This window comes from Phaenicophaeus curvirostris, chromosome 7 (assembly GCF_032191515.1).
Source record: "Phaenicophaeus curvirostris isolate KB17595 chromosome 7, BPBGC_Pcur_1.0, whole genome shotgun sequence".
NCBI lineage: Eukaryota > Metazoa > Chordata > Aves > Cuculiformes > Cuculidae > Phaenicophaeus > Phaenicophaeus curvirostris.
The window spans coordinates 37,920,457-37,946,580 of NC_091398.1; the positions used below are offsets into that span (position 1 = coordinate 37,920,457).

General features: G+C 38.4%; 1 protein-coding gene across 1 annotated transcript in view; it reads left to right on the forward strand.

The window, feature by feature from the left end:
• The window catches only part of ARHGAP15 (Rho GTPase activating protein 15), a 325,214-nt gene extending 299,518 nt beyond the window's left edge, over positions 1 to 25,696 (forward strand). The window contains exons 14-15 of the mRNA XM_069861592.1: positions 2,657 to 2,762; positions 24,427 to 25,696. Coding sequence (XP_069717693.1) covers positions 2,657 to 2,762; positions 24,427 to 24,610 — 290 coding nt within the window. The 3' untranslated portion in view covers positions 24,611 to 25,696. The remainder of the gene's footprint in view (positions 1 to 2,656; positions 2,763 to 24,426) is intronic.
• The last annotated feature ends 428 nt before the right edge of the window (positions 25,697 to 26,124 follow it).

Below are 26,124 nucleotides of genomic sequence, written 5' to 3' on the forward strand. Positions count from 1 at the left end.
GACTAAGTGTTATGGCAAAAAGACTGGGCTCAGCAGCTTTGTGTGGGAAATGGTGAAATGTGACTGTGATTTATAATGAGAAAAGGTATCTACAACATACAATTTTCTACCTAGCTGCAAATAATAATTCATAGTGATGTCCCTTCCAGATAAAATACCTTTGCAATGTAGGACTCATGTGGTAAAATGATCATGATAAATGTCAGACCAGTGCAGGTAACGGCTTTACAAACCATTAAGATTAGCTGGCTCTTTTTTTTTGATGATAACAGTAACCATGCTGTGACTCTATGTGGTAATAATATCTCAGTACTGATAAATGCCAGAGCCAGGCAGAGGTGTTTATCATTCCCAGTTCAGAAATGCTGACTAAAGTTACCACATGTTGCCTGTTTTTTCTTCTTTTACAATAGACTAGCAATTAACACATCGGCCAATTCACAAAACAATTTTATGCAAAATTTCTACAGGTTTTGTGCTTTAGTGCCAACCTAAGGAACTCTTCTCCTTGTGTTTCAGTACTGATGACTTTGGTAGAGTAAGCGCTAAAACAAAGCTTTCTACCCTTGCCATTCTCTCAATAAATAATTTCTTTGTAAATAAATACTGGCCTTTTAGTTTATTTCTTTTACAGATATACCTTATAAGGAATCACAGCCTTTGTAAGGCAGGGTGGGATTTTTTTGTAGAGAAGGGGGTTACCAAGCTGATATCCATGTTAATCAACTCAGAGAAGAAATATTACCTTCAAAATAGCACAATAAACTTTTACTGTGTGATATTTCCTTGCAAATATCATACAAGAGACAAACAGCGAGCCTTTCCTTCCATTGAATCCTTCCCTAACTCGGTGTTTCGGTTCCACTCGAGTCCATTGAATTCTTAGGACAAAACAGACTTACAAAATGTACTAGTTGAAAAAGTTTCTCTGAGAAGTTGCAGTACAGCCAGGGAAGCCCCAATCTGAATATAACTTACCTAGTAACATGATAGAACGTGTAAACACTAAGCAGCACAAATCAAAAGCCCAGAGGATTTTTGCCTCTCTTCCTACAAAAAATTTACTTTTGCAAATTTCACGTTGTATTCATTTGTAGCTTCAGTCATATTTCCACAGGACAGATCATCCATAGGACAAAAATAAACAGTGCTAATGGCTTGTGGCAGAAAACACCAAGGGATGGCTGGTTTGCAAGACTGAGAGAGTTTAAGCTGTTCAGAAGTTAAGGCTCTGTATAGGTCAAACCAGAACAAGAGTAAAATACATAGACAGTATATTCTTCATTTGTGAGTGACTTCATTGTCGCTACTGTCAATTACATGGCTTCCTACAGAATAAATCCATATGAAAATCTGAGGATTTTTTTACTGGAAAATAATGCCTATGCATTGACTACTTTGAGATCTTGTTTTTCATAGCTACATAAATATTCAAACTATAAATGATAGATATACATACATCTATATCTGTGTGCATGAAGTATTAATTTCAACAGGAATTAGGAATACATCCTTAGAAATTTTAATTTTTAACTACAGTCCATTCACTGAAAATTTTTGTATGAAACTTTTTTCTGGTGAAATCTTTGAATCAAAACACTCATCACAATGTTTGCTTATGCAGCACCTACTGCAACTGGGATTCATTCCTGATTGAGATCTCTGGGTGCTAGGGTAATATGAATATTAAAAAGGAACATATACGAAGAATGATAGGTGATAATTAAATCATAGATGATAAGATCAGAAAAGTATTCTCAGGTTATCTAGGGCATGTAACATGCAAGATGTTTTCCCTACGTCAGACCTACTGGCACCTTATCTAATCTGCTCCTAAATGAAAGCACAGTTGTACATGACTTTGCTCTAGTTGCAACATCTTATACAAATCGATGAATATATCAGTCAAAGCTTCCCCATGAAACTATGAAACATGCATCATCAACAGGAAGGCATATCTTAACAAAAGGAGAACAATGTTCTTATCACCTCAGAAGAGATTAAATCTTAGTACTGTGTTCTTTATTACTAATTGTGAGTTTGAAATATGGGGGGGGGGGGTCCTACAGAAATTACAGTTGTGAGATTAAACTGGTATTAGAAAATAGCCACACTAGAACAGTTTCTCAAAATAATTGACCATCAAAAAGCATGACTAAAAAGAATAGCAAATTATTTTATATTTTCAGACATGGTGGGGTATAACATTGAGGATAGAGATTCATAAATATGACTGATTAAATTATGATGAGAAAAAAAGGGACAACAAAGACTACCTGGGAACTACATCCACCACAGAAGCTGCATTATTGGGCAAATGTAATTCCAAAGTGGAATTTTGGTCTTAAAATATGTGTCCCTTACCACTTGGAAGTATTTTTGCTCAGGTTGACAGTCTAACAGTCCAATAAAATAAATTAAAAGCATAAGAATATAAATCCGTGAATCAGAAAATGCTTCCTCAAGATTAAGAAAAATTTTGAATCCTTGTAGATTACTTTTGCTCTCTATTAAGGGGGCAGAAGACATTATATCATGTTTTCAACCACATGTTAATGATACCTTTTCTTGTTAATTTATTAGATACAGTACTGGGCAAACTAGTGTTGCAACATGGCATTTAAGTGGCTATTTTCTCGTATTTCACCCCCTTTAGAAATCCAGGACAACACCACTCGCATCAAATCCATAAGGAACCTGGTAAAAAAGCTTCCCAGACCGAATTATGACACAATGAAAATCCTCTTTGAGCATCTAAAGAAGTAAGTAGAACTGTGGTACTAACAGATCAATAATTTGAAAAGGAATTGGTGTGTGGTGTCCAAATCCTATTGGAAACGTCATCCAAAATACCAAAAATAATTACATTCTTTGGCAAAACTAAGCATGATTCATGATATCTACGTATATCCTATTCTTGCTCAAGAAATCAGTATGTCTAAGCAAAAAACAAATTATGCCTCTACTGGAAAACCAAACAGTCCTGTTTCCTTCGATGCAGTCAGACACTTCAGTAGATTACTATGCCACAGGGATATTGAATTCAGCAAATGCAACACGTGCCAGCATTACATTTCTCCAGTTTGGTTTGACTTTCTCTAACAACAGACCTTCAGATCACCATATTTTCATTATCAAGATCTTTGTCATTCAAACTCCTTTACTGAGGCATGTAGTGATAGAAATAACCTCACCCAAGAAAATAGATTACGAGCTCTTGTGCCTCATGTTCACACAGAACATTTAAGAGATGCTGAGGAAAGATTTAGAAGTGCACTTTTGCTCTCCTAATGTTTCTGAGATACCACAGAGTCAGAAAAATGGCACTGTGAGAGTCTATCTTATCATTCTTCTGTGGTTTCCACACTCATTGAGCTCCATTTGCAAAAGATGTCAGCCCACAAAGTCAATCCAAGTTCTCATGTTCATTTTTGGTTTTCTTCTTGTGTTTCATGGATTTGATAGCAAAAACGTATGTAGATCACGCGCTCACTTGGAAACTAACCTGCAGCTGTTTGACTTGCAGAATGACTGGGAAGAAGTTGCAGAATTGAAGATGAGGGCACATAAGTGCAGGGTCCTGTTCCTTCCTTCATGGTTGTCCTGCTGGTGCAATTAACCAGAGCCATTTTGCACAATCACTTTTTAGTGAAACTACTTTTAGAGTTGAAGGGACTAAGCAGAAAGCTAGGGCTGCATGGAAACCCTGTACACAGAGGAGTAGTTCTTCTCAGGAATGATATAATGACTCCACTGAGTGAGTAACAAAGACTCCAGATAAAAGACAACTTTGAGCTTATAATGAATGATGCCTTTATACTGATCATTTCTGCTATATTCTCCTGGCATGTACATATAAGAGATGTAGATTCCTTATCTTGTTTTGCAGCTTCCAGTTGAAACTGCAAAATTAAGTCCATGCAGCTGTGGGAACATCCCCATTTCATTAAGCTTGGAAGGATTTTAACAGTCCATAAAATTACTAAGTTCGGCCTTGCAGAAAAACAGTTTTCTATGTTTTCATCTGATGCACCGTGTGTGGACATTCTCTCTTTCAGTGGTTTATCCAGAGAAGGATGATAAATTATCACTGTCAGTGGAAGAATAATAAGGGAAATTATTTCCTGGGAAGAACCTGAGTGCAAGAAGTGGGTACACACTTTCAGCACAGATATGCCATATATAAAACCTACTGCACTGCATGGGGCATTAATCCCAACTTGAAGAAAGTTTTGTTACCGCATCTTAGGGGAGAGCTATCAGGTATATGCAATAAGTCTTTGATCTCATGGTTAAATCACTTGATTGAGACTCAGGAGACGTGGGTTCATTTCTTGGCTTTGACCGGATGTTCTGGGTGACCTTGGGTAAATCACTTAATCTCTCTGTGCCTTGGTTCCTTGTTTACAAAATGATGATAATGCTTCCTTTGTCTGCCTTGGCTTTTTAGAGCATAATCTGTTTGGGACAGCAATTGTTTCCTGCTGTGTATGTGCAGAATAACTGGCAAAACTGGACCAAGCCTGGTAGTTTTTTTTGAGAAACATAAAAGAAAATCGAAAGACCCACTAAAATACAGATAAGAAAATACCAATACTTTGTAATGCATGTGTACACAATATTAGGATTGATTACAACTCTATGAATGTGGTGGGAAGGTGGATGTGCTATCCAGATAAGCTAGAGATATACTGCCACAGAACTATGGTACCATGATGGAATGCAAGAAAATGGAATATTTGGGCCAGCTTGGGGGTCTGTGCATTATAGAAGCAATTACCTGAGTCTCTCTGGAGAAGATCAGCCCTCTCTGATACAGGCCCTCGAGGAACGACAGGACTATTCCATAGGCTCTGGTCTCTTGAGATGGAAGCAGCAGAATAGATACTGAAAGCATCAAAAACAGATAAAAACTGGTTTATTCTCTTGAACTTGTGAATGTGAAAGACAGAAGCCAGTTAGAATAGTCTCATGGCTCCGTAAATGAGAATGAGGAAATACACAAGAAAGACAGTGAGTTGCTGGAGCATTTCCAGAGAAGAGCAAAGAAGCTGCAAGGTCTAGAGCACAAGCGTTATGAGGAGTGGTTGAAGGAACAGGGCCTGTAGAGTCTAAAGAAAAGAAGGCTGAGGGGAGACCTCATCCCTGTCTACAGCTCTCTGAAAGGATGTTGTAATGAGGCAGGTGTCAGCCTCTCCTCCCAAGTAACAAGGAATAATTCCAGAGTAATGGCCTCTTGGGAGGTTTAGATTGGATAATATGAAAAATTTCTTCACCAACAGTGTTGTCAAGCATTGGCTGCCAGGGAAGTGGTGGAAGTGGCTATTCCGTACATTTCTGAAAACAACACTGTTGCTCCTCAGGACTCCACTCTTTCTTGTTGCATACTTTCCAGTCAATTTTACTCCCAAACATAGTAAGCTAACAGCAAGTACCAGAAAAAAAAAAAAAGAAAAAAAAGATAAACCTTTCTGATCCTATTTTGCAGGGATACGCAGGACATCAAATGATGCAGAAGACATGCACTAGCTCTCTATACAAACAAAACTGAGCAACCAATCCCTGTTCAATACATCATTATTTGTACTTAATAATTTACTACAATAATATAGTTCAAATGAAGCAGAAGGAACATTTCCTCTTTAAGGACCTTACAGTATTTTATGATTGGGACCTTCTTTTACGGCACATCTTTGAGGAAGCTATCATACACCCACTGGAAAACAGAGGCACAAGATGTTCCAATGGTTTAAAGACTCAGTCTAAACCAGCACTAAAAATCTAAAAAGCTGGAGGAGTTTGTCTTTGCACAGAACCTTCTGCAGCAACTGCAAAATACTCTTTCCTCACTAATGCAAAATGCAGGAGGAGAGAGGAACACCCTGGCTGTGTCCTCTGTACCATGCTCTGAGCTGGCGAGCGCAGATGCAGCTCTGCTCCAGAAGCTATGTGCCCGCATTGTACAGCACTGTGCCTGAGCTAATAAGCTGTGCTTATTAATGTTAAATTAATGAATCTCAGCCTGCTCTGCTTATTAGGTTGAGCTCCATGCCACTGCAAGGCAGCTCTGCGACTCCCAGACCTGAGCTGTCTCACATCTGACCAGGCTGGAGCACAGGGCAGCCAAGCTCGAGTCTGGCTTTACCCATCCATGTAGACCCCCCTGTGAGGGGACATATTACAGACAACCCCCCTCTCCTTGCTTATTATTTTCCCACACAAAGGCAGGATAATATGTGTTATTTACAAAAGTATAAAATGGATGTTGAAATAATTAAATGGGAAGACAGGGGCCAGCCTGATGCTACCATCCCTCTCCCTTACGTGGAAAGCACTGAATCCAGATGCCCAACTGTGGAAGATATTCTTCCAGCAGCAGCATCTGCCTCCTTGGCAGGCACTTCAGGCAAGTTGTCTGGGGAGGTCTGCAGTTGTCTCTTGGTTTATCACGTGGATCTGTTACTGTGGCCTATCTGGCTGCCTTGTCCAAGCAAAAGCCAGTTCCTTTTGATTCACCTTTGAATCCAAGAAATTCCATTTTTCTACTCCATTTTTCCCCATACTGTACATAGTACTTTGAAATATTTTCAGATGCCATCCAAGCTTTCTGCTCTTTCAAAGAGAATGATTTCCTTTCTGACTGCCTTCCCCCCTCCCAAATTCTTCATTCTTACTGGTAACTAGTTGCATCAGTTTCACTGGAAATAAAGCTCCTTATCAAGAGCAGAACTTTATATCTAAGTCAAACCCATTATGTATTAATATATCAACTAACAAAAGTCGTAAGTATTCATGCTTCTTTTGCTTTGAATAATAATCTTCCCCCATATTCGTAGGTCTGTGAATGGAGAAAAGCATCCAAATTTGACAAAGGAAACACACCCACCCCTCAAACCTCACAGCACGTGGTAGCTGCATTCTGAAGAGCATAGGCTTTTGCAAAATACATGTGACTAAACAGACTTATTTCTACCTATGAAAGATTAAAAAAAAAAGAGAAAAAAGTCATGTGCAGACAGAAGCCCACAGTAGCGCGTACACCAGGACACAATGACAATGTCATGACAAGTCCAGCAGTGGTACCCAGAATTCTGAAGGAAAAGCAGAAAATAAAGTATGGCATTTAGTAAGACTAAGCAGGGGATGTCATCAAACTTCTTTTCTTTTTTTTTTACCAAAGTTGGTGGAGGAAGGATGTAGCAAACATATGTGGTTTTCTCTTACTAAACTGTGTGTCATATCAGCAGTTTCAGGCAGGCTTACATATTAATCTAGGCTCAGGAGAACCCTTTTTTTCACATAGTAGAACAACAGATTACATTAAGAACTATATAAGCTTTTTATTAAGAAGAGGGGAAAAAAAGGTAAAAGTTATTTGAAAGAAAATTCAATCCCCTGAATGGGAGAACTGCACAACAAATTTCTGTTTGGGAAACCTCAAAGAACCTGTGGAAGACCTGTGACCCAAAGGGTGGGATGGGCACTTAAATTGTGCTTCAGGAAAAATGCCCAGATTCAGGAAAGTGGATTCACATGAGTGCTTAACTGAAGTCACAAGGAAGACTATTTGTTGAAATTGTTTCCTAATTCGAGACCTTTCTTTAAAATCAGGCAATTCATGAGCAGCTCTTGCTTTTCAGATGCAGGACAGCATCAGGGAGAAAAGTTTAACCTTACTCCTACAATCTTTGGGAACATCTACTGGAAATGTGAGGAGGACAAACGTCCTCTTGCACCAGAGGAGCATGTAGGTGACTGCCCAGGGGCATAAAAGACTCAGTCATCCCTGAAGAGCATTTTAAGATTTACGTGAAAATAATTACTCAGTTTCTAGCTTGCGAAGGGCAAATATATATCAAGACATGCTCTTGCACACGTGGTTTTCTCTGTTTCAGCTATAGAAGAGTTTTAGAAAGGAGATGGAGAAATGCCAACACTCATCCTGTTTACTGTAGCTTCCCAGAGCTTATTTTAGGGGGAAGGAGAAGAGTTAAACCCATTTTCTCCCTGCTAAGTACACATCGGTCTACTAAATTCAGCCCATGTAAATTAGTGGACAGAAGAAAATGTGCTTCAGGCGCAAGTATGCACAGGACAGGAGTAATAATGGATTTTGGATTAAAGGTAAAAAATAAATCCAGTCTTCCAGAAGCACATTTATGCATGTTTAGTTTACTTACTCTACACCGGGGAGACCTGCTACCAAGGTTTTTGTAGTCATGCCTACTCTTCTTGCAGAACGAGAGTTTGCAAAGTTCGCCTCTTCCCTGAAGAATACCTTACGATTTAGTGTTTCTAACGAGAAGAATGGCGAGTAATTAAAACCATATTTTTTACCTGTGTTTCCATATGCTTCCTATTTCCACAACCGTATTTAAAAATACAAACCTTGATTTTCATAACAATCAGGCAAATAATTACACTTGGTACTTTTCAATGTTACTGAGCTTCAAAATGTAGGAACTGGTGTATCAGCAAATAACAGAATGATAAAAATAATTATCATAGTTTTAATTTAAATATTTATGATACGGTTGACTGTGGCTGTACAGCACCATTGTGCTAGGTGCAGTACACAAATACAGAGAGATAGAGCCCCTGTTTCAAAGAGCTCCTATTGTTCATCCCACATTACTCAATATCAAACCATCTCAAAAAAGCTTTTCAAACATTAATTAAATCTCATAACTTCCTTTTCAGGTCAGTAAGTTTTATTATCCTAGTTGCGTGCATGGAGAAAGTGAGGAGTGAAGAGGGTAAGACACTTACCCATGATGACACAGTGAACATTTCTCACTTCCACTCTCTGCCTTCTTCCCAGCCCCCCACCCCGAGCCCCCACGCTTTTGGAGGCTTGTCCACGTGCACGTTGGCACTGTGGGCGTACGTGTGCATATGGACAGCACGTCTCGGGGAAGGCCAGTGACTGCTAAGTACTTTTTTGGTTAATCAAGACCATGTGAGAGTCCTGCTTCTGGTTTGCACTCACATAAGTTTTAGTAAAATATCACTGGCGGAGTTAATTTATGTGATTTTGTAACCTCTTAATATTGCTTGGGGTTAGCGTTCTTTTCAACTGGAATGTTTTTTGTTGGTGAAAATTAAGAATGCTCAATTCATTACCAAAGGGCTTTTTTAACCCCCCCCCATCTTTTTTTTCTCTATTTTTGGACATTGGACCCTAACACGTTAATGTCCAGGACTAGGTCATCAAAGGGTAAATCACAATGCTTTTCATTTTTCTGACTAAAAGTATAGGATTTTTCTCAGAATAAGGCTGTAAAATAAATACTAGGCTTCACATTTCTTAAGATATTCATGGGAACTTAAAGGAAAAAACAAAAGAAAACAGACTTTAATGCCAAAATGTCAGTGTTCTGTGCAAAATAATTAATACAACGCAATAGGATCTATTCTACTATCGATTGAAATGGAATTTATGCAGGTAATTCATTAAGGCTAGGGGGAGTTTGGCATGTAAATCCCCCAGCACTTTGATGGGAAAACAGACCCTGATGATTTTTTATTTTTTTTATATGCTATAAAATATAAGATTTCCAATGGTAAATATATAAAAAGAAAAAGCAAATACCAGAACAGCTAATGGGTACTCCTGGTCTGCGAGACTTCTGAAATGACATTAGATCAAATCATTTTTCACACATTGCAAGAGATGCAACAATCATTTCAATCACCATGTTAAGAGAATCAATACATTTTTTGCTTTCAGAGAATGGTACTTTACATTCCAACATTCGCAGGTTATCACCTTCATACATCTCTTTTTGTGGTCAAGTGCATGATTAGTACTTCTGACAGTGTATTGGCCATTTTCTTACGAGGCTCCACAAATTCTTGTAAATAAAAACCAATGTGAAAAAAAAAAAAATGAAGAGCAAATCTGTGGACTGGAATGCACCCTCCTTGTAATGGGAACAAAAAGCTGGCAATGAAATATAAACCTAAATCATAGCAGAATGACCTACTTTAAGGCATTTGCCAAAGAGACAGTGTTTTAGACAGCTCCTCTGAAGTAGCGTCTTTATGTCTATGCCATCTGCAGATTTATTATTGTGCTTTAGAAAAAAAAAAAGGAAAAAAAAAAGGAAAGAAAAACCTACAGTATGCCCGAACAAAACTCAGCTTCATCTATAGGAAAGATTCCAGTACTGTGGGCACCACACCCACACCTACTGATGTGGTCCAAGTTTTTTCTTTAAAGGCACCTAATTAAGAAACCCTGACTCATTTACATGGCGACGTTTGATCTAAATTACACTCCAAACCACACCAAATTAGGAGCATCTGTGAATGCAAAGTGTTTGTTCCCAGTGACTGGTAGAATAAGGCCAGTTCTGGACGGCACATGTTCAAGTGACGAAAAATATTTCAGATGAAACATATTTCTGAGACCCACTTTTCCACTAATAATTCATAATGAGTTAAACCAGTATCTCTGTTTGAACAATTCTTTCAGGCTGTGAAAAAAACTCATTTTACTTTTAGAAGGCAGAAGGGGAAAAAAATGGTTGGTAGACAACCACCTAGTTAGGTTGTTGTCCCTTAACGCAACAATTAGCTACAGTTCAAATCTGTGCAGTGTGCCTATTATGAGATATACATGACTCCCGAAGACCAGACTAAGGGAAAGTATATATATGAATTATTAGTTGTTCACAGTGCATGGTTTTCTGTTGTTAACCCTCTGTGCCGGCTTTCCTAACAAGTCCAAGCCAAGAGCAGGGTCTCAGGCACTGAGGTGGTACCCCATGCACTGGATAACATGCAACGTGCCAGACTACCAGATCCAAGACCAGTGTTTCCCTTTTGGTCTGTGTTGCTGGTGGGAACTGACCATGCCTGCTTGTGTCCTAGAAGGCCATGCTGAGCTTCAGCAATTAGGAAACTTTTATCCCACTTTCCCACCTCTAAAAAAGAATGAGCGAGGGGGGTCTGCAAAAGCCACTGGTTGCTTCTTTGTTGTTGTAGAGTCTAAGCTGACAAAGTTTTTTTTTTTTAAAAAAGGCTTTATCTTGCTCTAATTTAAGCCATAGATGCAGCCTGAGCACAGGGGAGTGCAAATCTGAATTCCCAGTCCGCTAGAGCAACTTGGCACAACCTTCAGATTTGGCCCATGCTGTTTGGCAGGCACCTTTTATTCTTCCCGTCGTTCATACTTGGTGAATAGTCTAAGTTACATAATGCCAGTGACAATTTGTTTATGGCAAGCATTAGAATCACTGTTTTATGATTACATTCAAACTTTAAGCCACATTTTGACATCTAAGGATCATCTTGCATTCTCATATGTTATATACAATGAAGGTTTGTGTTCCAGAAAGGGGGGGTGAACTTTATAAATAACATGACTCCTTTTGTCTGAAGAGATTTTAATACATTTGTCTGATCTACTGGTTTTGCAGTAGCTAGAATATAATTTGAATATATTAATATTTTCAGCAACTGTGCTCAGGGAGCCCAGTTAATAACTTATGCATGGATATATAGATATACTTCAGACAGAGGTAATGTTTTTAGCCCTTATGTTGGTAATACTTAGAAACACACAATGAAAGAGCCTGTTCTTTCCTCCTCTTTGTTGTGGGCATGCATTGTGATGGTATGGAGCCAGTGTTCTTTCTGTTGTCTACACAGCCTGGATTCAATAAGCAGTTATATATGCATATTATGACAATGTGGTCAAGGAAACCAGATTTTTTTACTATACCTTCATGTGCCTGTACAGTATAAAATCTGGTATTTATTTTTCTCGTCCCTATTCAATATGTTAACAAAATCATAATTTGATACAGGTTATGTTCACTTTATAATTAAAATTATAGAGTTAGATGAAAATACAGCAAGATGTTGCTGAATGGAAAATATTTATCTTTTCGTACATTACGCATTATGGTGCAATGTAAAATCATAAATCTGTGGAGCGGCTAACTCCAGCCAAGCATACAGCAATTTGTCTCCTCCCCTGGTCCCTGAGACGCAACCAGTTACCTCCTCCAAGCTGTGGGTTTCCACACTCATCTCAGCCTCACCATTAGACAGCACTGCAGCATCCTCTCCGGAGTTTTGTCGTGGTCTTCTGAGAGAAGACCCCTTGCCATGGAGACGAGCCAAGAGAAGGGAATTCAGAAAAGCTCTGTATTTTTAACAGATCCCAGTAATCCCTCTCCCGTAGCAATCCTAGCACTTTCATGGACAAAGTGCAAACCTTTTACATCACATTCTCTGAGCCAGCACTAGACAGAGCCTCACTGAAATACCTGGGGCTAGCACTTCATCTGCCTTGAAACTGCTCTCACTTCCCAGATCACTGCCATCCTCATGGTCCTTCCTAAACACTGTCAGCAACCTTGGAGATCCCAGCAGTGCAGAGCAACCTTATGGCTTATGGAAGCTTTCCAGTAGGTAAAATTTACAGTGAACATCCGTTTTCTGTATTCAAACTTTCAGATCAGAGAGAGTTTTCGGAAGGTTTGTGGCAATACTAGTAGTAGGCAACTTAAGACCACCTCCTAGGACAACCCAGACCTGTTTCCATAAAAATGTCATCACAGGAATGAGTTTTCCATTCCTTTAGAGAGTCTACCCCATGGAAGTAATTGCAGCTGCTATGGACTTGGCATCAGCTCCAAGATTTCTATCTCAGGGCAAATTTCAAAGCTAGTTGAATATGTTTTAAATCTCACCTGACCACTATGGTGAGGAACTGCTTAAACTTTCTGGGTTATACGCTAATAGATTTCCACATTACTCTTCTCATTAAATTAGAATCATAGAATCATAGAATAACCAGGTTGGAAGAGATCCACCAGATCATCGAGTCCAACCATTCCTATCAAACACTAAACCATGCCCCTTAGCACCTCAAATTAAGTCTATGTATCTTGCTATCCTGATACAATATTTTCTTCCTAAGGAAGCACTTTCTCGGCTTGTAAATCCATTTACAACCATTCACTTAAGGTTAGACACTTTCTGCTGTAGAAGATACTTGCAGTACCTACAAATATGTCCTGAATTTAATCTTATCTGAGGGCCAGATAACACAGTGTCAGTGGTCTTCAGGAGCAATGAAAAGAATCACATGCAAAAAATAAAAAGCATACAGCTTGATCTCCAAGATCAGTATATCTATGTACATAAACAAGCAAGGCTAAGCAGGGACAGACCTGGCTGGCAGGTGGTCATTGCCAGAAATGCTTCTCTGGAATTCTATTAGGTATATTGAGGGCTTTTTGACTCTGTTAAACTATGACTGGGAGATCTGATGTCCTGGAAGCTGCTTACTGAACGAGCTGTCCCAAGACTGATGACTATGCTTTGATATCAACAGCAAAATAATAGCTGTCGAGCCTAAATTCTTCAATGTCTGTCAAACATGATTTCAGTTAGGAAGTCTGAGACTCGCTACACACCAGTTTTTCTCACTGTGGATTTTGATCAAGGCCAGACAAAATCAGATGTTGGAAAGTCTCGTCACTTGAAGCTTCAAAAATGAAAGAAGCACAACTGCTGTAAGAGGTAGGGCTACCTGTATAAAGAATAAAGACTTTTGTAAAGTATCTAATGCAATTGCACTACAGCCATCTGAGACCAGTAAAGGTATGAATGGATGTTTGACTTAAAAAAGAACTAATGAGAAAATTCGAAGCTGATTTAAAGCTAGGAAATGTTGCAGAACTTGCGGTACTACAAAGGGTGCATCTTAGAAAGACACAATATATGGAAAATCCTCTACTCCAGGCACTTCATGCATTTAGTGCAATGGACTATACACGTGCACAAAAAATAAACATCAAGCTAAGGTGAGTGGACAAGACAGACAAAGTGCAAGTAGAAAAGACAATGCTGACATAGTAAATTCATTGCTCAAGGGCAAGTAAAATGTAAATAAGTTTAAAGAAATCAAAGACTCATGGCACATACTCACTAGTGCATTTAAGAGATACATTCATCCTACTCATGTTCAATATCAGGTCTGAAACAATCGTGATGCTGGGAGGCATGTTAAAGCATCTTTCAAATCTGATACAAACACAGTGTGTATATATTGCAGTAGTAGCTTGTGGAGAGCTCAGAACTGAACCTGAAAGAGTAGGGATCCTGGTTGAGGTCAGATCCCATATAAAATCATCTCTGTTGGGCAGGCTGCTACAGAAAGACTTCAATTTCAACCAACTAGATAGTGATAGTATAGTTTAAAAAACAGATTTTTTTAAATTGTGGACAATTAATAGAATATTTAGAGGTGTTTCATTATATAAAAATAATGGAAACAAAACTATTTATGAAGTAATTGCATATACAGGAGCTCACAGAGAAGGAAAGTTTTGGTGAGTGTTTGGTCCTCAACTTCTGTGGAATTCTGTGCCCCATTTTCTGATTTCAACAAGAAAAATCACTGGTTGTCTCAAAAATTGAATAATTTATCTGTGACACAGGACAAAGAACGATGTGTTGTTAGTGAAACTAAGTTTTTAATGAGGCACCTTAGACTCACTAACAAAGATGAATTTCTGAGCAGCTTGTATACAGTTCAACATCCCAGGCTGAAATTCTACTCAATTTCCATTTCTGGCTTTTAAGTCAGAAAGTAAACCTGTCACATCCAAAGCTGATTTTTTTGCTATCAGCTGAATTACCATAGCACAAAATGGCTATAACTGGAGGCTGCAAGAGGTTATAGACTGAATATAGTCAAAAGCAGTAATTCCACTTACTAAAAGTATATATGCAAAATGAGAAAAGTTAAGCGAATATAAGGGGAAATTCTGACTCCTTTCTCTCTCCCAGTCACTGGGAGTTTTGTCAGCGACTTTAACGATAATCAAAATTTCATTCGTTGAGAGAGATGCTGCAAAGGGTGTGATGAAGGGCACATTAAGATATCTGTTGAGCTGGGGCTTCCGAAATACATTTTCTGAGCACAGGCTGCTGTCTAATTCAGTGTTTTCCTGATGCAGCAATGCAGACAGCACTTCTCAGGGCCAAGGGGATAAATCAGTGCTAGTGGAGTACATCTAGGATTTGCAATAAGTATTTCCTTGCCGTAAATGCTGAAGTTCACATTGTTCAATGTCCTGCAAACCATGGTAGAACTGGACCACCTAAGCATAGCAGGGTACAGTTTGTAAGAAGCAAATTGCTGAGTATCAGTACCAGTGCTGACACTCTTCCACCTGAGCCGCTCTTTTGATAGATGGGTAGAGATCAGTGGAAGAAAGAGCATATTAGTGGCTGGCAGAGACGTTGGGTTTCCTGGAAACAGAGGGATTATATTATAAGCATAGAAACAGAATGTGTTGGGTTGGAAGGGACATTAAAGCCCATCCAGTTCCAACCCCCCTGCCATGGGCAGGGACACCTCCCACTGGATCAGATTGCGCAAAGCCTCATCCAGCCTGGCTTTGAACACCTCCAGGGATGGGGTATTCTTGACTTCTCTGGGCAACCTGTGCCAGTGCCTCACCATCCTCACAGGAAAACCTTTCTTCTTAGTATTTAATCCAAATCTATCCTCAAAATCAGGAGTCTCATGATCTTTCTATTTTTCTTACCAGTAAATCTGAACAAAAGAATGTCATTTATATGCATCTGTGAACAAGGTCCTATAGGGTCTCCCACACGTTTTCCATATACCCTCTGCTCAGGGTGTGTTGTAGAAGGGTGGCTTCTTTTGCTGAGTAGGGAAACAGCCGAGTTACCGGTGGAACTGGTGGCTCTGCTTTTTTGCCACGTACTTTTTGTTTGTCCATCACTAAGCACATCAAAGCCTCAGTGTCCCCATCAGAAAACAATGCTGTTAAGAACATTAATCCACCTTTATTAAGAGCCTTTAGCTTTATGGAGGAACATCAAATATTCCTAACACAAAAAACAATAGGATAATAAGGAAACATGTTTTTTCCCTTGTTGACCTAGTTTCTAACCTCACTTTAAAATCTTCCGTTGATTTTAATTATATTTAATCTAAAGCTAAGCTCACAAATCTAGCAAACTTAAGGACTGCTTTTAAGTGAATTTTCTCATCTGTCAGAGTTCCTCAAGCTTTGTACACTACAGTTAGAAGTTTATTTCCAGCCCAGATACAAAGTTGAGGCAGCTTTCTACCCACAGGAAGCACTCAGCATCACTACTGTACGATGCACAAGTTCAAACGCTACCTTGCTCGAATCAAGCCTGTGTACAGCATTCTTCACAGAACAATTGCAGTCTTTTTCTCATCAGCAATAGCCAGAGGCAGTAATAAGGGTGAAGGATATCTATCATCAAAAGTCCAGTGTCAATGTGTTCCCCCAATTTATTTACTGACCTTCAATGCAACAGCCATACTCCTGACCCTCATGAGATGAAGCCTAAGGGGAAATGGCACTGAGCACCAATTCCATATCCTGTTGTTCTGTGGTCTAAATTAAGTGCTAATTAATTACCACTGGCATCTTTGGCATAGCCTGTCAAATTGGATTTAGGATATCCTTTCGCTGTTTAAACAAATAGCCCTGCACATAAAACTAAAATCCCAAGTGTTAGTGTTTTCTTGACTTTTTTTTTTTTTATTTTAAAATTCAGTGAGTTTGTCCATGGATTTTGCAGGTAGAATTCAAATAAAAGAAACAGGAATTGATATTGTCAATTTTGATTAATAGTCCTTCATTAATAAACATCCTGTTATTCAGTTTCCACCTGCAGTTGCTGATGTTGCCTGGAATCAATTAACTCATATAATTTGATTTATTTTACAAAGACATTTTTGGATGTGTTGTGCTGATGATAAAGGTTCTATATTTACAATTCTTGATTTAAGGGAGATTGTTACTGACTGCTTTTTATTTTTAACGTTACAAGGAAATGTAGCTTCAGGCATTCTTGCATTGAAATATTTAAGCAATTAAAAAAGTTAAAGCTTTATTCATGTAAAACTATCTGTTGCCTTCTGAGCCACACAGGCCACAAAAACATGCAGACCCAGAATCTCTGACAGGTTGGTCTTGACAATAAGCTGGTTGTTCGACAGGAAAAAATCAGAAATAGAACTAAAAAAAAGAAAATTGAAAACAACAAAAATCAATCTTAGCAAAAGTTACACCCCAAGCCAAAAATACAGTTAAGGGTTCTGTGTGTTATATCTCTGTCTGAACATATATTGTTCTGTGTAGTCTCACACTGCCTTCATCACTCTATTATCCAAACACCTCTAAGAAGTGCGTTAGCATCTGCCTAACATCTGTGACGGGTGGTTTTGTTCTCTCCTGTCCCCTCCCCAGCAAAAGATTCATGCTTGTAGTGGTAGTGTGGCTTTTGAAGAAGGGTTAGTTGCTGTTTGAGATGTATATGTGCTGCTACAGGGCTGTTAGAGCTAAGGCAGAAATGAATGCCTCATGTGCAAAGCTGAAGCCAGAGGAGTCCGAGATGCTCCTTAAAGAAGTTTGTGGTTCTCTGCTGACTCCTACTCAATGGTTATCCTCAAAGAGACAATCTTTAGGCTCAATAGCAGCTTGCATTGTGATAACACGGATTAACCAGATCTCTTCCTCCCTCTGGTCATATGAGCATTAGTCAGAACCAGTTTGCACTCAGACACATAAAATTACAAACAAAGCCAAATTGTGAGGACAGAGTGCTGGCTGTCAGTAATAAATAGAACTTAGCAGGTGGCCCAGTTGGATCAGTTTTCCAAAAGGGAGACCTGGAACATTCATAGTAATAGAGATGGTGTGGAAAGATTTTGAATCCATGTCTTGAACACAGCATGGCTTAAAGGAACAGAACCTAAACCTCTGCCCACACCAGGATCTTCAGGACACAATTGCATGAAGCCTCTGTAGAGATCTGAGTCTCTTTAGCTATCAAAACATGCTTTTACATTTTGGCCTCAGCCATGTGGAAAATGAAGACTTCCTCTGCAAGACCAGACAAAGGCAAAAGTACGTGCGTTCTTCAGAAAGGAAGTCATACAGCTAGCAAAGTTCAAAGTTGGCCCAGAATTGGTGAACTTGGCAGTGCTAGGTTAATGACTGGTTTTGATGCTCTTAAAGGTCTTTTTCAACCTAAACAGTTCCATGACTCTATGACACAATAGTAAGAAGATTTTATTTTGAACTGTCCTCTTATTAAACCAGGCTAAGTTAGAATAAATGGCTTTCTTCAGTGTTTTGGAGTCTATTCAGCCAACTGTGAACTGATGTTTGGACTCAGTTTAGTTATTATTTTCACTTAGGGCTAGACTCCAAGGCAGTTCATCCAGGGAATGGCTCGTGCTGTGAGATATGCAGGGGATCCCCTGAGGAAGCTCATTCTCCAACGGGTCCCTGTCAGCTGTCCAGGTACTATATATAGCCATCCAACAGTCAGATTTAAAAGCTAGTCTGAGGAAGAAGACAGCATCAAGGGCTCGTCCTTGTGTCCCAGACCAACTGAAGAAAAGGGAATTTTCCCAAAGAGCTGTAATATGAACCCACAGCTGCAGAGAACAGGAAGCCTATGGAGTTTCTGTAGGCCAGGAGCCATGGAGGCTATTTGCAGCAAAAGCAAGCTCTTAAGTATGTCTGAACTATTTCTGACCCCTCTGGTACTGTATCATACACCATGACCTGGTTTCTCTATTACCAGACTTGGATACCTATTGTTTTGAATCCAGCTTGAGGAATAAAGAGGAATTTAAAGAACCTTTGCATTTTACACAGGCAAAAGAAAGTAGCTCAAAACCGTATTAGTTCACCGTGATCATATTTTGAAAACAACAGACATTCTAGTGTTTTGGAGCTCCTCTAAAAACGTAAACCTCAGGTCACAGCTACAGACACACAAAGCTCCCCTGTTTCCTAACATGGTATAGGGATTTCAAAACAACAAGCTGGGGATTCAATTGATAATGTTTGCATTTGCTTAGCTTCATCAGCTGGTGAATACCACTGTAATGCAACTGAGCAAATCATCCATAAAGCCAGTACATAAATAATAATGAGGTTTAGTTTGCATTCATAAAATATCAAGAATCCCAATTTATTACTAAATTTTAAATTTATTGAAGAGTTTACATAAATAGAGCTTGTGGTATCAGGGCTCACTTACCACTGATTATTTCCATAAGTCTCCCAAGATGGGGTTAAGTACTGTACAGGCTGCGCACCCTTCCTCCACAGCAGGTGGATTTTACCCTCTGTCCTAAGCTGGTCACAGAGTTCTCTTGGGATAGGGATACCTCTGCAAGGCTTTGACCTTTTTAAAGGGACACCTATTGTTGTTCGTCTTTTTAAGAAGACTCTCAAAGCCAAATCTTATGGTCTAGTTGTCTTTTTAGTACCACAAATCGCTTAAGCTCTTTCTGAAGAACAGCTACTATAGCTGAACTGAAATAAGTTTACAATAGAAGTTGAAGTAGTATGCTATATCACAAGCAAGTATATAACAAGCCTTAAATGGAAAGGAAATACTTTCAAAAGAAACCTGATAGTTTATCTGTGCATCATTTTGTACTTGTGCTTCCTTCCTAACACTGAAAAACCCATCTGCAAAAGCACTGCCAAAATGTGCTTGTACACACACAGACGTTATCACCGTGTAGGATGGTACGTTTTTATTATCAGGTTATTTTCCAGTACATTTGGCACAGTTAAGGTAAGTATATTAACTTTACTTCCAAATAAAGAAAACAAAGTTGTACCAAATGTCTCAGCCATTGTCAATGAGTTAAGAACTGACAGGAGGTCCAAGTAATCAACCCTGTCTACTGCGCCAAGCTTTCCCTTGGGACATCTCTTCTGATCATACAATGTATCTGGCTGGCATGGATGTAGAATTGCTTTCAATAAAGATTTTATTTCAAGGTTGGATGATTCCTTCCCAAATGTCTTGTCACTAACACAAAGTACGGAATACCTGTTATTTTTTTAACTCCTATGAACGAGCATTTGGGAAGGAGAGAAGCATAAAATGTTGAGCTAGAAACTCTACCGTAAGAGTCAAAATTTAACATGTTCAAATCGATTGGGAGCTCAGCAACAGCACAAGTTAGAAAACTGCTGCATCAGAACTGGCCCGTAACAGTGCAATGAAAAGGCCCGTTAACAGTGTTAGAGCTGAGGTGAATTGAAGGCAGCTGAACCATCCCCAGGGCCAAGTCCTTAAGCTAAAACATTACATCAACACATGCCTGAGTATGTATAGGAAACAGATACTAGCTAATATGAGGATAATTATTGCTAAAGTTAATCAATAGGATGCACAGACTTTGACCCATTAAGGCAGTTCATAGGAACTTAAATATCAAAACAGCCTCATTTTCCATTGGGATGAGCAGCTCTGGCCATGCCAGTGGTCACTAGCACAGTTCAGCAAAGGTACAAAAACCATTCAAGTGGGCTTTCATGGAGTAATCCACTTTGAGGCGAGTCAGTTCCTAATTTTGTAAGGTTTGTTGTTATATATGGCATATACGGCAGAGTTTTCTTTATTTGTATGCATATTACATCTTTCCTGGCCTCTCCTCTAGATCTTGTTTTCTGCCTCCCATGAGAGTCAATTCCATGGTTAAATAAAATGTTCTACATAACGGTGGTGGACAAGATTCTGGAAAGACCAAAACCTACTTTTATCCCTTGGTCCTCTACTGAACTCGGAGGACAGCATTTCCCACACCTACTAGTCTGACCCATCATGTTCTACCACATGACCCATCCTTACCATTCTGATCCCCTCATCTTGTAATATTACCACACTGTAATCATAGTCTAAACTTCCAGTTCGTGGAAGAGCAGCAAGATTGTCTTGTTGAAAAGTTACCCTTCAATACAATTTAAAACAGTAAAGGAGGACTAAGCATAGCTAAGCCCAGTTTCTGCTAATGGTAAGAATACCCCTGACATTGAGAAAAATTAAATCCTGATAGGATGAAAAAAGGCTATGAAAGGAACACCACTAGCAGTTCTTAATGCTACTAGAACTCTGCAGCTTACAGTAAAACAGTGTCCTTTTCCAATAGGGTTTTGTTTCCCAAATACGCTAACTTCTCTCTCTTTTTTTATGTACAGTAGGAATATTAAAAGGAACATGAATTAGAGTCACTGTTGAAATGCTTTCTCCTCCTCAGCAGTTACTATGGAGTAAAAATGAAGAACATTTCCTAACACCTAGTGTGTTTGAAGGAATAATCCTGTGTTCTTCCTGAACGTCAAAATTAATAATGATTTTATTTAGGGAGTTTGAAAAGTGTAAGTTTAATGGAACTAGAGAGCCAAACTCACCATACAATGACCCTCTTAGCTATAGAGCTGCCCTGTTCTCAGTCATATGCTTTCCAGCTTACAGTTCCCTTGGCAACAGCCAAAGCATAAATTCCAAGTATTTTTGCTTATGTATGTACCATTGACACTGGAGCCCTCCTATCAGACACTTCTGCTGTTTTAATACATCATTAATTTCATTGCTATTAATAATGGGGACTGTATTTGCAGTATATTTCCTGACTTGTGATCTTAAAGGAATGAAGCAATTCTTGAAGTCTGTAATTCAGCTCACTTATCTGGGGGGAAATCTTGCACAGCATAACACCCAACAGTTTCTTGATATAGTTCCAACATCTGTGGCACCAGATTATAGATTGTTTCTAAAATAATCTTAGATTGATGTACCATTGCTCCTTTCATTTGGGCCACAAAAAAGTACCTCTGGCATTTCCTTTCACTTCTTATGCTGTAAATGGTGTATCACTCTTTCTGCTCTTTTTCTTGCCAAAAAAAGAATTCTTGCCCATTTTAAAGTGATTTCCTTTTTCAACAACTCAATTTCAGTTAGCAGCTAAAGTAATAGCCTAAACTGTGCATATTTGTTTTTGGTTTTCTTTGGCTTTTCCTTTTGTGAACAGATGAAAAAATATTAGTTATAGAATTTCATTAGTAAATATTTGTAATTTAAAAAGGCAAAAGGTCCTAAACTTGTAATTATTTTATTCAGGCTGGATCAAATTCCTTCCTTCTTTCCCTGCAGTAGCTGTTTTTTTACCACAGATTATTTAACTACTCAGACTTTCCATGTTTCCAAGTCAAAACAAGTACAACTGCATGAATAGATAGAAATTACGAATAATTTTCAAGAAATTTTATCAATAAAAGAACTATTATACGACCATTAAGTTTAGGGGCCTCAAATATACATGGATGCTCTTAGTGCCATATTCCACATCAATGAACAACAACAGAATGCATCTCCAGAAAAAAAAGGGGGGAGGTTGAATCATTTTGTTTCAGAAATATGACAAATAAGGACAGAGGGGTTGGCCATCCACCTTCCATTTTCTGCATCCACATCAGAAACATAGCATCTCAACATCTTGCTCCAAATTTTATAGATAAAGGAAGGCAGATTCCTCCTTTCCCTTCAATAAGTTGAGCTCTGCCACCATTATTTTCACCATGACCCTACTCATCCATGCTCATGCTGCCTCCTGCTTCTTGAAAGGTGTTTCATCTTCATCAATGCTGTCCATCATCAACACCACCTCATTGCAAAGCCATAGCTGATGCTAAATTGATGATCTCTAAAGTCACACAAGATACAACTGGTGAATATTCTTATTCCCTTGGAGAACTAGTGTCTCCACCCATGCTGGCATTGACTGTGAATATTTTATAAGTTTTCCAACTTCTAGCACATAACAAGCTCAACAAAGACTGTGTTCTCACAGGGAGGACATAAGCTGGATGTACGTCCTTCTGCACAAGTGTCAGGAAAACAACTTTGTCACCACTATAATAACCATTTTAAATGTGATAAAGATGAGTGATGTCCATCAGAAGCCCACACACTTGGCAACAAAACTCCTAACTTTTGAGACTTTCTGAACTCTTAAGAGAAGAGATGATGTGTTAGTATTACCACAGAGGGAAGATAATTATTTTTAAAAATTATAATAAAGATGCTATATTTTAAGAAACTAATAATTAAGCCAATATGATTAGTGCCATATGGAGAGTGTTTAGTGCAATGGACACCACGGTTACAAGCATGAGCCAGAACTAAGTAATGCTTCGTATTTACATATGGGGAAAAAAACATGAGAATTGATGTTTGAGGAATGTGGTAAACAGCAAGATTGGCAGAAATCCGCAAGAAGATGCTCTTTGCTGTGTAACCCACCCGCTAACACGAGCAAAACATTTTTTTAAGTGGCTGAACCCATTACATCTCAAGAAGTTTCTTCCACTTATAATGTAAATTCAGCAACAGGTGTGGGAAAACAGAGACAGATATGATGATTTTTAAATTGCTGTCTGGATTTTAAAAAGGTAAATGAATGACGGTAAGAGAGAAGGGAGGGAAACACTTGGAATGTCCACTTGGAATGTTTAAGTTAAAACTAACAGATTAAGGAAGCATCCATAAATTCAAACATTTACATATTAAAGTTATATTTAGTTCACATTCCTTGGTGGAGCTGTGTGATTTGTTTATAAAATATGTATCTTCATTTACTAGTCTTTCCAGTCTAGGATATGTTATATACTCTGAAGGGTGGAAGGAAATGGATTTCTACTGAGTTCATGCTCACCGCTGGAGAGATTTATGTGAAACTGCCTACCTAAACTCCATTCATTAAACCCATATTGTTCTTAGACCAGACTTCTTCTTCCTTAATGTCATTTCCACAAGAATATTAAGTCTTAATACAGACATAAGATCAAGTTTTAATAATAATAGTCCTCCTCCTGTAATTCTGTGGGTAATAAAGATATCAAAGGTTATAATCCTTATCATTATTTTCTAAGTTATCTCATTAAGGTATGTGGTCTCAGTGTCTTTCAAGAAACCTTGTGTCGGTATAAGGCATGCAAAAGTCTTTAGTTATATAAATTTCACAATCCATTTCAAACCAGACTAGCTTTATTGGATTTAAATTAGCAGGAGGAATGTGTTTCATATCAGATCTATATTGAGGGGCTTTTTTTTGTTTTCCCAACACTTTTGTCGCTGGAGATCGTGTTAAGAGAAGCAGGGAAGCTTCTCCCTGGAGCCACCACAACCACTGCCAGCAAAAGTGCTTAATAAAGAGAAACCCCTATCTTCTGTATCTAAATGTACGAGCTCAGAAATTATTGCCCTATAGCACACATACCAACTAATGTTCATTCATCAGTAAATGTACCCTGATATAAAAAAAACACTGTAAATGGGGCTCTAGACCTTGACCCCACACACATCTTGTCGTCTGGGTCTGACTCTCCTTTCCTTATTTGTCAGGTTAGCAGACGTTGTCTCTTCCCACCCTCTTTTCTTTCTTTTTGATAACTTAACCAAATATCCCTGTTACAGGCACTTTTTTTTTTTTTTGCTGATTCTCCCATGTACTTGAAATGCAACAGCGACTCTTTTGACATGCCTCTTTTTTAACCAATTCTTTCCTTTCGTCAACAGGATAGCAGCCAAGGAATCCGTGAATCTTATGTCAACACAAAGCTTAGGAATAGTGTTTGGACCAACACTCCTTAGACCTGAAAAGGAGACAGGGAACATGGCAGTCCACATGCTGTACCAAAATCAGATAGTTGAACTCATGTTGAGTGAGTACAGCAAGATCTTCGGCTCTGAGGAAGACTGACAGACAGGGCCTGTTATTGAAAACGTTCACATCTGTCTTGATGTCTAATATTTTTACATTTCTGTAAACATATTTCTGAAATATTTCTTTTTCTTTCAAGTGACAGATGCCTCATTTTGTGAAAACTTAATGATGATTTTGTGTTTAATTTTCAAACATTGGAATAAAAAAATATTGTCAACATTTGCCTATATGTATTCTGCATTAACCCTTTGAGAGTTTCATTATGCTAGCACTCCAAGTGTCACTTTTTTTGCAAGCTGAGCATACAGCATATGGCCAAAGACCATAGAAAATGCTGTTTACCAACATATGCAATGGCACAGAAAGACAAATAGTAATTGATGAGATTTGTGGGAAATGGATTAAAATATGTATATGAAAGGCAATGAATTAAACTGGTGATACTAGATATTTGTAGTTAATCTGATATAATTTACCTCTCTCTGAAATATATTGAAAATTAAAGAATGATGAATAATCAATTTGCCAACCATGGAAGTTAAAAAAAAATATCACAGTTAATACTTCTAAACAAGTAAATAAACCCCAACCACCACCAGAATGTCACTATTTGCATAACAGTGCCTAAAAAAAATTAAACACGAAACTGGAACTTTGGCATTTTTAGTTAAATTAAGTACATGAAATGAAGACATTGCATGACTGCTCATTTTAATGTAACATCCATTTTGATTCCTCATCGCACTGTACATCTGCCCACTTTCCCCAGCTATCTCATGTTCTGTAGCATTTGTATTGTGCTCCTGAGGATGCTTTATTGGTGAACTACATTAAATTCATCTAGAAAGAACTTTAAAAAAAAAAGCCTTTTCATATGCCCTTAGGATTACTTGGCTAGACTTGAATCAATTTATGCATTTGATGGTTAGTTTCAGTTGTCATGGATAAACAAAAGGGTAACTGTCTAGAATATATCAAATATTGTTTCATTTTGAAATGTATGTTTCCAGCTATACACATCTCCTACCCTGTTTTGTAAAAGTATTCTGCTGATAAAATGTAGACTTATGTTTGACAGCTTTTTAATCAAGTTCAAAGAGAATAAATAAAACTAATCCAGTGTGGTAAAGAGTCTGTCTGGTTATCGATTTGTTCATAAAATGAAAAATAAACCATGTAAGTAAGATGTGTGAAACACAGATCTAGAAGCAAATATTTAAAGCAATTACAGACCTCAAAACATAGGATTAATGCATAGGTCTGCTGTGCACAAGAGATATGTCTTCAATATCACCTCAGCAGATCATGGATTACTTCAGTTTTTATGTAGCCTCTTTTTGCAGAATACCATGCTATTCAGGAACAGTTGCTCCTTGGAGCCACCATTTAAGGAACCTTATGTGTAATGAGGCCTGATTCTTAACCAACACCAGGCTCTTTCATCAGGTAGTATCATAGGCAGAAAACACCACCAAGAAAACATAAAAAATATCCACAAGATGGTTTCTGACTTCATACATATCTGAAAAAAGAATCAAACAAAACCGAGG